Genomic DNA, 12,488 nt, shown 5'->3' on the forward strand with positions numbered 1-12,488 from the left:
AGTCTGTCATATAATAATATTTTAATTCTTCTGGAAATCTTAGTAAAAATTGCACATCACACTTTTTAATTTCCCCTGTCCCTCCCTACCCCGGGCAAAAAATTGGGAAACCAACTTTAGTGAGGCGTGAGTAATCCAGTTAGAGTTGAAACCTTTATTGTAATGTGTATATAAAATGTTAACTTGTCCTATGAATTTTGTTGCTGTTTTCTAGGTACGAGAGCGGTTACGAGTAGCACTAGAAAGAGTTAGTGCGTTAGAAGAAGAAATACTAGTTAGAGAGAAAGAGGTAGGTATTTATGTTGAGCATTCCTGGACTAATCTACTTAACTGTGACACTGCTATATTCCTATTGTATTGGCAACAATTTCTTTAGATCACAATTTAGAATGTAGCAAAGTAAAATGTACAAACTTGAGGAAATGTGCAGGAATGATGCACTTGGTGGGATACTGCAGTGGCAGGATCACAAGTTGTGTTTGTGAGCCTTCCTTTGAGTAGTTACTGAGGTTTAAGCTTCTCTGTCGGACGCATTAAATTCTAATCTCGGCATGTATTGGGGGGATCACAGCCATTGGCCCATTTCCATTTTCAAGTTCAGTGCTTAGAAATGATACAGGATCCAGAGCCGAGTGCTGACTGAAAATAAAACGTTAGAGGCTATATTGCCCTCCAAGTAAGAGCTTTTATTTTGAGATGCACAATTGCTAAGTTTTCCAACCTCTACCTTGGCAACGAATGTATTTATAGCTGAAAGCTTTATTTTGAAATTACAGAATTTTTTAAAAGTGCTCATTTTGAGTATCCAATTTAACTTCATAATTTGTTTCAGATCTCATTATTTAAAGAGCAAAATACACATACTCCGAAGAAAGGTGTAACAGATGCATTAGAAGATGGAAATCGTGACAGTGATAATATACCAAGCACAAATGGCATGGTATGAGTTCTTGAACATAGATTTTTATGCTGCATTTTGTATTTACTTCCTGTAATTAATCATATCGTGGACTAATAGATACATGGGAATGATTTAAAAGTTGTAATTTAATTAGTACATAGGAATGATCTCTTGCACTGCAGGAATGAAGGGGAGTAGTTTATTACCATAGTTCAAAGCCTGAGGTTTCATTACAGGTTTGCCTGGTATCATGGAATAGTGATGCACATGTGGACAATGCTTCACTGGTATGTAAAGGGGCCTTTGGTTGGTGGCATACAAAAATATGTTGATTTATTTAACCTCCAGATACAAATGAATAAGTGGTGGGGAGGGAGCGGGCAGAATGGGGATGAGAAAACTCAGCTTGAGCTAGTACGCAGTCTGTCCTTCATAGATTTTTAGTTCCAGGCAACACTTAATGCATAGCTTGACTGCCACTAAGTTTGCGTCAGGACCAATGTTCCCTGTAAAAAAATTTTGTGCACGGTGCCTTTAACTAGCTGTGTGACCCATTCAAATTTTCACACGTGCGCGGTTATTTCCATTGAAAAGCTGGTGAGCAGCCTGTGCGGGACCTTCAGACCGCTGCGCAGCTTAGCGGGAACTTGGTCAGGACTATAGCTTGAATAACTCTCCCTCCAGACAAAGGGCTGCATTCAGACCCAGTTTTTCACTTGGATCCTGGAACTCTTGACAGCAGCCATATTGGTGACACCACATGCAAGGCAATTTATGAGATTAGAACCAGACCATCTCATTCAGTGGCCTTGAGAACACAGATCAATTCCACAATCTAGTTCAGCAAATATCACTTGCTACTCTTTCTATATATAGATATTCTCATCACCACGTTTTTAACATTTTTCGTAGGTGGGGAATTAGATCAGCTTTGTCCTTTTAAAAAGGTTGCAATTGTGTACTATTAATACATTTCATTGAAGATCTTTGTATTTTATTTTAGAGATTTTCTAATAGTTCCATAAGCCATGATGAAGATTTGATTAAAGTAATAGAGCTTCAGGAGACGATAGATAAACAAAACAAGGAGCATGGGCAGGTAAAGGATCGACTGGCTGCTCTCTCTAATAGGGTGTCAGAGCTTGAAGAAGATCTGGATACAGCCCGTAAAGACTTGATTAAGTCTGAGGAAATAAACACTAAACTTCAGAGGGACTTGCGTGAGGTAAGAATACTAAGGTAAAGTTACTGTAAAACAGCTGTGTGAATTACCCAGCTCAAACATAATGGATTTATATAGATTTCTAGGAGTATGTTTTGCAAAATTTGAATGTAATTAAAGAACAGCATTACTGCATTGACCAAACAGTATATTGTAGGAAGCAACTAGTTATTATAAATGCAATTCTTTGTGACTATTTAACAAACTGGCAATGTGACAGAAGCTCGCTTAACCATCTAATGTTGGTTTTGGCCTCCTACCACTGGAAGGAGTGTTGGCTATTTCTTTTTCCGTTGGGCTGCTGGATGAGCACCATGTTATAGTGCGTATTAAAGGATTACAAGTTAGAAAGCCCAAATGGTTATTTATGTAATATTGACCATGCTTCGAATGCTCCATGACTCGGTATGAAGTTACGGTAATATGGCAGGGTGGGGGGGAAGATGAGAGGAGAAAGCATTGGTTCCATATGAACTGAGGAAAAGTAGTGAGCATTGACATTTGCATGACAGATTTAGAAAATCTGAAATTTTAGCAAAGTCTTCAGAAATTTGCTTGTGATTTTTACGAAGTTTTTTTAAAGAAATAATACAGAAAGATATTCATTTTAGCGCTGATTTTTGTTTTTACCGGAGGAGGTTTGGGGGGTGGGTGGGGTTGGTGAAAGAGCAATGACTGTTTCTCATGCATGTTCTAATCGTAATAGGCTATGGCCCAGAAAGATGATATGGAGGAAAGAATAACAACTCTTGAAAAACGCTACCTCAATGCACAACGTGAATCCACATCTGTACACGATCTCAATGATAAACTTGAAAATGAACTTGCCAATAAAGATGCTATGTACATACAGGTACTTGTATAAATTAAAAATGAAGTGCTCTCAGATTATACTGTGTTTCTATCTGTTTATAATAAAACATTGAGGGAAGACCAAATGATATGGAATAGTGCTCAAAATGAGGATGCTGCATGTTTGAAACAATATAATGACTTTATACCCAGAAGTTAATTTGAGGCTGAAGGTGATAAGCAAATAATTATTTCTGTGCGCAACCTTAAATACACAAATACAGCTGTTTCAATACTGGAACAAACATTAGGCTCCAGCTGCTCTTTCTAACTGAATATTAGGAAGAAGAATGCTGTCAGTTTTCATTTACGACAAGATGGGCCCCTGGCTTTTTGGCTTAAGTTTTGGAACCCTACGCAAATAGATCCAGTTAATTTATTTAGACAGTTTTTCAAAAGTCATCAGCATGTGTTTGAGCACTGAAAGGAATAGAATATAAATTTCTATGGACAAATGCAGATTCAGGGCTTTTTAGTGTTAACTTTATATCTAAATGCTTGCTGCAGTGCTATAATTTCACACTAGATATTGTATGAGTAATTAAATTTAAACACATCTTTGTCCCTTACTGGAAATGTGTTTTTTTTTTTACTGTCTTGTACTTTTGCATTTATATTGAAGGATTTTTAAATTTTGTAATGGGGTCTGTTGGTCAGTCGACTGAACACAAATTTGACAGTAATTTAAAACTGCTTCACCAAATTTTAGTCAAGCTAAAAATTGACAGGTGACTCGCCGTATAACTTTCCCTTTCTTTTGACCATAGACTAAGATTAAAAGAAAAAGCTGGAAATAAAGCAAAAAAAATGATGGGCATGCACAACTGATCAGTCCGCATCAATAAAGATTTTTTAAAAGGCCATTGGTGTTTTGGGTGTGTTGCCTTTATCAGAGATTCTGATGAAAAGATACACACCTGAAATGTCAATAATTATTTTTTCTCTTTACAGAAGCTGTTCAGCATTTTCTATGTACATTGAAAATTGTAGGTGTGCCCAGAAATATTGAAATGCATCTCTGTCTGATCTCTAGCAAGCCTGCAGTTTTACTGCTAAGCAAGTGGAACTAATCATAAAATGAGCTACTGTTAATATTGCACTGGAGGCTTAACCCTTAGAGGACTGCTGAACACTTCTGAAATAAAGTAGTTTCTTGTGTATTGTGATGCTATATATTTAATTATGATTACAATATAATTCACTGTTGCTGTATCTCGGGCTCAACTCTGAATAAAGGCTCAACTCTTTTATTCTACACTTTCTGCTTTGAGTAAAAATCTGCTGTGGTGCAGTAGAGTTAACCAAACTCAACCAATGCATGATGAAGGTGGTCTGTTTTGTTTTATATATGGGAAAAGACAACAATTCTCCATCCAACAAAGGGGGTTGGGTGGAAGCAGCTGGTGCATTATAGAGTGGAGAGTTGGCCAGGGCACTGGAAGAACTCCCTGTTCTTCGAATAGTGACATGGAATCTTTTATGTCCACCAGAGGGGGGTAACGGGGTCTTAGTTTGATATCTCGGTTTAATGGTAGTGCATCTTGCAATCCCTCAATACTACTGAAGTTTCAGCTTGGACTATGTGCTCAAGTCCTGGCATGGGGCTTGAAACCACAACCTTCTGACTCAGATGAGAATGCTCACCACTAAGCAAGGCTGACAAACATTGAAGTGCCATTACCCGATCTACCGCACGCCTCGCTCTCCCTTTGCTTCAGCACTTGGGTTTTATCCAATCTAAATGGAAGTGAATTAGTGTAATGCTGTAAAGAATTCTCTAACTTATTCTGAAGTTGAGATGACTAAATGCTAATAATCCTTTAAAATTGAAAATGTAGAGTGAAGAGAAGAATCGTCAGTTGCAAGAACGGCTGGAACTAGCTGAACAAAAGCTGCAGCAAACTCTCAGAAAGGCAGAAACACTACCAGAAGTAGAAGCAGAGTTGGCACAGAGAGTGGCAGCACTTACAAAGGTAGGACATGAAATCTCCAGTGGGCTTTAAGCTTATAGACCATGTTTAGATCACAGAATGAAAGTGAATCAAATAAGCAGAATACTGTCTCCCAAAGATGATGTCCAATCTTAAAACAGCACCATATAAACAGGATGATCAGTTTTTAATGCATTTTATAACCTGTTATATATACATAATAATGTTGAGTAATGAACTTTGAAAATTCAAAATCTAGGAGCTGTATTGGGATTTTCACCTTTTTAAAAAAAGAAATATTTAGCCGTGATGGAAACGATGACATTTCAGAGGTCACCACCAATCTGGCCTGTTTTGGGGTGCGTGACTCGATAATATTCAAATCACTGCTGGTGGGAACCTAGGCTCTAATGTGGTAAGTAAAAGATGTTAGCTGCTTGATGCTCAGATACCAAAGGATATTCCCGCTATTGTGAGCTTTGTAAAGTACTCTGTCTACAGAGCCTGTTGAACTATCGTGTTGGACCATGGAGCTCATATGCTGTTCTTCATACACCAATTGGCTGTAAATTAGTGCAGAAACATCTTTGTTTCTTTGCAAGGTGTTCTGAGAACCAGCCACCACAAGCATCACCACCTCTCTTACCCAAAATGAAGGAAGGAAAAACAATCCCTACGTCAATAACAGCAATAAGCAGCCCGCTTGATTGGCACCCCATCCATCACCTTAAACATTCACTCCCTCCACCAACGGCGCACCGTGGCTGCAGTGTGTACCACCTACAAGATGCACTGCAGCAATTCACCTCCCAAATCCGCGACCTCTACCACCTAGAAGGACAAGGGCAGCAGGTGCATGGTAACACCATCACCTCCAAGTCACACACCATCCTGACTTGGAAATGTATCGCCGTTCATCGTCACTGGGTCAAAATCTTGGAATTCCCTCCCTAAAAGCACTGTGGGAGTGCCTTCATCACAGGGACTGCAGCAGTTCAAGAAGGCAGTTCACCACCACCTTCTCGAGGGCAATTGGGGATGGGCAATAAATGCTGGCCTTGCCAGTGACGCCCACATCCCAGGAACGAATAAAAATAAATAAATAAATAACATTCATTTATGTAACACATTAAAGAAAGAAAAATGTCCCAAAGTACTTCAGTTTGATGTTACATCTGAGCAGGAGTTAATTTAGGGGAAGTGTCTTTTGAAGGTAGGGAACGATGTAGCAAGACAGATGGATTTAGGGAGTGGCATGGCTGAACACTGTTGTAAATATTCCCATTATCTTCCACAACCATCCATCCCAAACCTATAAATGGTCTCTCTCCTAAAATCACTGACCTGGAACTGATTGTACTTGTGCCCTTGGCCTACATTTTAAGGGTCAATTAATGGCACGTCTCAGTCATGGATGATACTTGCCTGCTACAGCATCAGGATAGCAAAACTTGAGCTTCATTCTGCATTTCTGCCAAAAATAGTGTTGCAGATTGTTGATTTAATAAGATAAATCAATCATGTTCCATGTTTGGAAAGGAAGACCGATCTCTATATTGTTGCATGTGGGACTGAGCTACTGTGTGTAAGTAAGCTTAAAACTTTCAAGTGCAGTCAGCTGCTTCTGTCCTGTGGAAGCTAGACATTATAAAACAACTAATGAACAACTATACTTTGTGACACATTTCAGAATTTCTGGCTATTGGACCACGGAAGGATTTTGTTGCCCGTTATAAAGAAATTATGATATTAAATTAAATTCACAGAAAATCAATTTATGGGGAATGCAGATTAGAAATCCGGTCAAGTGTATATCCAGAATGACGATTTTTGAACTCTAACTTAAGACGATGCAAGTGGTTTAGACATTCCTGTAAACATGCACGCTCATGTTCGGATAGGCTAATTCATTTGAGGAAAGGGAGGGTAGTTGCAGGAAGGCTCACTGCGCAGGTCAGTAACCGGTTTGATTGGCAGCTCAGTTGGCCAAATCTTGGACATAGCAAGCTGGGAGACGGTCAGAGTTTTAGCCCTTGGTTTCTTGTCCAGAATGGAAACAAAGGACGCAGGAGCACATGGAAGTAGAAATTGGTCCCTGTTGTACTTGTGTTACGGGCTTAAAATGAGTGCAATGAGGCCCAATTTTGGGCACCAATGTCCTGCCTGAAATTAGAGCCATAGCGTCATAACGGCATAGAAGGAGGCCATTCGGCCCATCGAGTCCGTGCCGGCTCTCTGTAGAGCAATCCAGTCAGTCCCATTCCCCCGCTCTATCCCCGTGGCCCTGCAAGTTTATTTCCCTCAAGTGCCTATCCAGTCTCCCCTTGAAAACATTGATCGTCTCCGCTTCCACCACTTCTGTCAGCAGCGAGTTCCAGGTCATCACCACTCGCTGCGTAAAAAATGTTTTCCTCACATCCCCCCTGTATCTCTTGCCCAAAACCTTAAATCTGTGTCCCCCTAGTCCTTTAAATTGGGTCAGGCCATTTTCAGGAATCTGGAGTGGCCACCTAAAACAGGCATTAGGCCCTTCATTGGCATATGCAAAGGACCCTTCAGGGAAATTGGACTGCCCAGAGCAGAACCGGCGTTGGGCCTGCTGCGATCAGGTTTTCTAGACGTTGATGCGGCCTAAGTTTATATATTAAAATGTAAACTGATTTGGTGGCAGGAGGAGCAGGAGTGCTCTTCCTGGCTCCACAGCACACCTAATGGTCATTGCCGGCCGCGATCTGCCTCCCTCCCGTTGTCCTTCCCCCCTGGGACTTACCTGAGGCCTGAGATTCACTTCTTCAGTTAAGCAAGCTGCCTGTGGAGGCACAGCAGGTGCCTGCAGCTCGCTGCGAGTATTTACATGAGGCCCAAAGACCAATTTTTCATGATTGTCAGACCTCAGTGTTTGGGGGCAGGGAATAATCCCTGTGCCCATTTGGCGCTTGAAGGCTGACCTGACCTGGAGGTGTGTGGAAGATCTGGTATAGTGAGCAAGAGTGCCAACTATATTGAAGTTCAGAAATGTTATACATGTGCGTAATGTGATGATTTACTGTCATTGCAGTATTATATTTAATAATTAGTTTTGAATATCTTTTGATGTAAGTGATGGTTAACCACGATGATTTTTCTTTTGTTTTTCTTCTGTAACGATCATATATTGTACAACAAAATCTGTTTTTTTTAAATGTGAAATTGTCTTGATCTGTATATATTAAGTTTGCTACACTAAACAGACTCTTATTTAAAAAACATTTTCCCATTCATATTCAAAAAATGGTTTTAATGTATGCATAATTCTGAGCCAGCTTGTTAATGCTTATGTATCTTTCTTTTTCACATCTATCTATAAAATTATATCCATGTATCCTTCCTCTTCATATGTATGTCTTGCGCCCATGTATCCTTCCATTTCATACCAGCAAAGCATTTCTCGATAAACTAGTTGTACCTTTTTTTAATCAGGATTCATCTGCATCCATTTTCCCATCTCGTATAGTAGTCTTAACAATAGTAACCTTTCTGCTGTTTCCTGTACCTTTTTGCCTTTCTTAGTCTGATCCTTCCCTTTCTTCTGAAGATTCTACTCTTATGGAAGCTAAACTGATGGAACTGAGCTCCATGCTTAGGAAGGTAGAATATGCAATGTTCCAGTCACTGTTTTATGCTTGCTACTTATTGCCTTCTGCAAACGGTGGCAGTTGAAGCCTTGATCCCATAGGCTGAGCTTGCTGAGCATTAAAGCTTCAAATGTGCACACAGCGATTTAAAGCACCATTGAGCATCTGTCATAAATGTCATGAAGTGCCACGTACACCAGGCTTTTTGCGAGACCACTGGCTGAAGCTTAAACACTACTTAAGTGGAACTAAGCTTCTTGGAAGACTTGCAATTTTCGTAAAGATTTATTATTTCCAAGCTCAATCTTTGCAATATTTAACCGTATTATTTATTTATTTGTTAGGCTGAAGAAAGGCATGGAAACATTGAAGAAAGGTTACGGCAGTTGGAGGCACAGCTCGAAGAAAAGAATCAAGAATTGCAACGCGTATGTTGATTGGGGTTTCCATGTTACGATTTATAGAATCTAAAATGATAAATCTGATGAAACTCCAAATACTGAATCTTGTGCAGCTTGTACTATAGTGTATGGATTCTGTTGCATCTTCATAGATAAAATCACAAAATGGACTGTAAACTTTCAATATTTAAAAATATATATATATAAAATCAGCTATTTTCCACCTCAAAGACAGCAAATTCATTTTAATCCCCAATAAAGAAGTGGCGGATGGGAATCTATAGCTCAGTGCTGCCCGTATGACTTTCTTGAACTGTTGTAATCCTTGTGCTGGTCGTGCTCCCAAAACGTCTCCAAATTTGAAATGAGTTATACACTTTTATTTTTTCAAATGCAAATTTAATGTGCCCCTCATTCTTAAGGCGCTGCATATTGAAATTTAAGGAATAAAATTCCTAAACTGATTCATGTTGTTCCACCCCCGCCCCTACAAGCCTGTGTGCCAGTCACTGGCGTGACAGAGGAGGTAACAAGCCTCCTGTATCTGTCTATGGTACAATGCCTGTGCTTTGAAATGGATGCAGGCTGTAGGGTGCCAGGAATGCCCTGTTGACACTTGCTTAGTCTAGCTTATAAAAGCATTACTCTGCTATCTAATATTTTTTAAAAATTGAGATTTTTTCAAATTGTTGGTAGAATGGTAATATTCGTTATTCTAACACCAAAACCAAAGAAAGACTGAAATACTTTCCCAGCAACGATCTTTGTGCTAGGAGCTATCCACCTATCTTGTTTATACATCTAAGATTTGATATCTCTTCAATAACAGATTCATTTCAACTTTTAATCAAACTTGACAAGTTTCACAAACTCTGGGTTCCTCCTAAAAATGGCCATGCTGGAAACTTTTTCATTGGACTGTACATCTGTAAACATTCTAGGTGTATAAATATTTCATTAGCTTTTTACTAAACTTGATTCTTTTCTGTATGTGCCAAAAATCTATATTTGTTATAAAACTTTTGGGTATGATGCAAATACATGTGTGCTTAACACTAGTGTAAAGTTTGTATTCAAATGGACAAGCACATGCTTTTAAAATGAAAATAAGCATGCACTTGTGTTTAAAATTAGGTTATTTTTCTCTTCTGTGCAGTGTCTATCGACCATTTGAGTAGTTATTTTGGGGTTTTGGTATGTAGTTTTTTTTTAATCCATCAATCTATTTATTTAAAAGGCTCGACAGAGGGAAAAGATGAATGAAGAACACAATAAGCGCTTATCAGACACAGTAGATAAACTCCTGTCAGAGTCCAATGAAAGACTTCAGCTTCATCTGAAGGAAAGGATGGCTGCATTAGAGGAAAAGGTAGTCCATTTAAAAAAAAAACCCAAATTATTATATCCTTGTAGATAGACGGTATACATCGCTTGGTGACCTGGTATTTTCAGCAAAGCTTGGCTTCAGTTCAGAGGGCCATGGTTCAGATACTAAATAGACTTGATATACATTGCAGCTTGGCTGTCTATGATTACATGTTTCAGGGTTTCTACCATGTGATTAGATAGAGAGATTCTTAATGGTCAAGAGAAGAGAATTAGCATAAAGGACCATCTTTCTGCATCCATTAATAGCTGTGATGAAGTCTATTGTTCAGTCTTCTCCCACCTCTTGGCTGAATAACAGTATGCAAGTGGAAAGACATGAGCAATTTAGGAGATAGAATGATTGATTTGGCTAGGGGGCAGATAACTTGAAAAAATCCCTCTGTCTCCTATCCTTGTAATGTCATCTATTTGGCATTGTGAAATATTAATATTTATATTAATTTTGAATTGAAATACCTGTTTTGAATTTCCTGCAGTAATGTTGAACTATCTGGTGTAAATTGTCCTGCAAAATATTATTTCAGAATTCCCTTATTCGAGAGCTTGAAAATACCAAGCAGCTGATTGAAGAAACACATCATGAGAAGGTAGGTTTCATTTGTAAAGATAATATTTCTCATGATTTATTATATTCACCACCATTTGATTTATTTCAGCTCTCTCCCTACTCGTTGCCTTGAAGCACACTTTGAAATGTAAATGAGCTGTACTGCTAATTAAAACTTCATGTACTCTTATCAATGCTGTCCATGATTCAATGCTGTCCATGATTCAGCCTGTTAACTCTATGGGGGAGCTTTCATCTTGTAACTTGTTCTTTATACCTGTGGTTTGGACACAGGTCGTAATCATTTAACGAGGGCCAGTCTTTTCAAAACAAAAATCCTATTTACCTGGTGGATCTTTCCCAAAATTTCTGTAAATAGGTCAGAAAACAAACAATTTCATGGAATATCTTTGTTGCTGCTATCCCGCAGTGGTTGATTTGTAAAGCTGAATTGCGATCTTATTTGAGAAGACCCATTTAGGCTTTAATTAGACCTTGAAGCTGGATTATAATAACTTTTGGGATTGTCTTTCAGGTGCTCAATGTTAATGTAGGATCAAGTTTAGATCAGTTGATTGCTCTGGACAATTTTTTTTCAAACAATTACATTTTATTTTTCAGGATCAATTGTTGGCTGAAATTGAAAACTCACGAGCGGAAAATGATCAGTGGAGAGTGAAAGCAGCTTCTTTTGGAGACCCTCTGCATCATAGGTATCATAGAAAAAATAACATTCCATCCACTAATTTGCACAAAATTGTTCAGTTGTATATTTGACGGTTCCATAATTTGTACCATAAGTTTTTCATTTATATCTCAGCTCATGGTTTTTGATCAAAGCACTGTAAAAGTAATACATTTCTTGGGAATTTTTTCTTGTAATTGCCCAACTGGAAATTTAAAAAAAAATCACAAATAGAAAAATGCTCCACTATGCAGGCCATGACTATTGCTGTATGCCCAATATTAGCTAATATAAAATAAATATTTTATGTAGTAGCCGTTCAAGAAATAATGGCCTAGAAATTCAGTTGCCTTAGCGCCGCTTTTGAGGCGCTAGAGGGACTAGCGCCAGAGTTATGGCCAGTTTAAAAATTCCCTGGGGCCCTAAATCGGCGTTGCACCGGTAGCGCTGCGCCGGCACCGATGACGTCATCGGTGTGCGCAGCGTCCCGGTTGCCATGCCGACGGGCCCTAGCGCCGAAATTCAGTTGCGGCCGCCTCGCCCGTGGCAGCCGCAACTAAGACTCTGGCAACAGAGTCTTGCATGAGTTTGCGCCGGCGCATTAAAGGCCCCGCGGCGGCCGGCCGCTTTCCCGCCGGCCGCCTGCCCGCAGCTCCCTCCCCGGACTTCTCCCCCCCACCCCCCGGAACAGATGCAAGCCCGGCACTTGTCCGAGGTGCCGGGCTCATTTTTAGACAGATTTGCGCGGGCCGTGGCCGGGTGCAGGCAGCTCCTCCTTAACGGAAGGAGGAGGCCTGCACTTCCCGAGCCTGCCGCACTGCATCGGGTGCCGCAGCGCCGGAATTGCGGCGCGAAACGGCAGTTAGCGCCGATTTACCGCCGCAAAGACCCTTCAGTAGCGCCGGCAGCCGTTTGGGCGCGGCCCTGCTGAATTTTTGGCGCGCGC

The 12,488-nt window shown here is 39.9% G+C and overlaps 1 protein-coding gene across 16 annotated transcripts in view; it reads left to right on the forward strand.

Moving 5' to 3' along the window:
- Nucleotides 1-12,488, forward strand: part of LOC147107127 (liprin-alpha-1-like) — a 166,528-nt gene that overhangs the window by 86,520 nt on the left and 67,520 nt on the right. For 11 of the 16 annotated variants that reach the window (XM_086008214.1, XM_086008202.1, XM_086008206.1 and 8 more), the window contains 10 exons: nt 215-289; nt 833-940; nt 1,905-2,126; nt 2,830-2,976; nt 4,814-4,948; nt 8,456-8,533; nt 8,865-8,948; nt 10,159-10,290; nt 10,835-10,897; nt 11,479-11,570. In XM_086008214.1, the coding sequence (XP_085864340.1) occupies nt 215-289; nt 833-940; nt 1,905-2,126; nt 2,830-2,976; nt 4,814-4,948; nt 8,456-8,533; nt 8,865-8,948; nt 10,159-10,290; nt 10,835-10,897; nt 11,479-11,570 (1,136 nt within the window). The remainder of the gene's footprint in view (nt 1-214; nt 290-832; nt 941-1,904; nt 2,127-2,829; nt 2,977-4,813; nt 4,949-8,455; nt 8,534-8,864; nt 8,949-10,158; nt 10,291-10,834; nt 10,898-11,478; nt 11,571-12,488) is intronic. The other 5 variants (XM_086008208.1, XM_086008213.1, XM_086008209.1 and 2 more) reach the window with 1 other exon arrangement.

Source organism: Somniosus microcephalus, chromosome 15 (genome assembly GCF_052327205.1).
Source record: "Somniosus microcephalus isolate GS21.2 chromosome 15, FLI_Smic_1.0, whole genome shotgun sequence".
Classification (NCBI taxonomy): domain Eukaryota; kingdom Metazoa; phylum Chordata; class Chondrichthyes; order Squaliformes; family Somniosidae; genus Somniosus; species Somniosus microcephalus.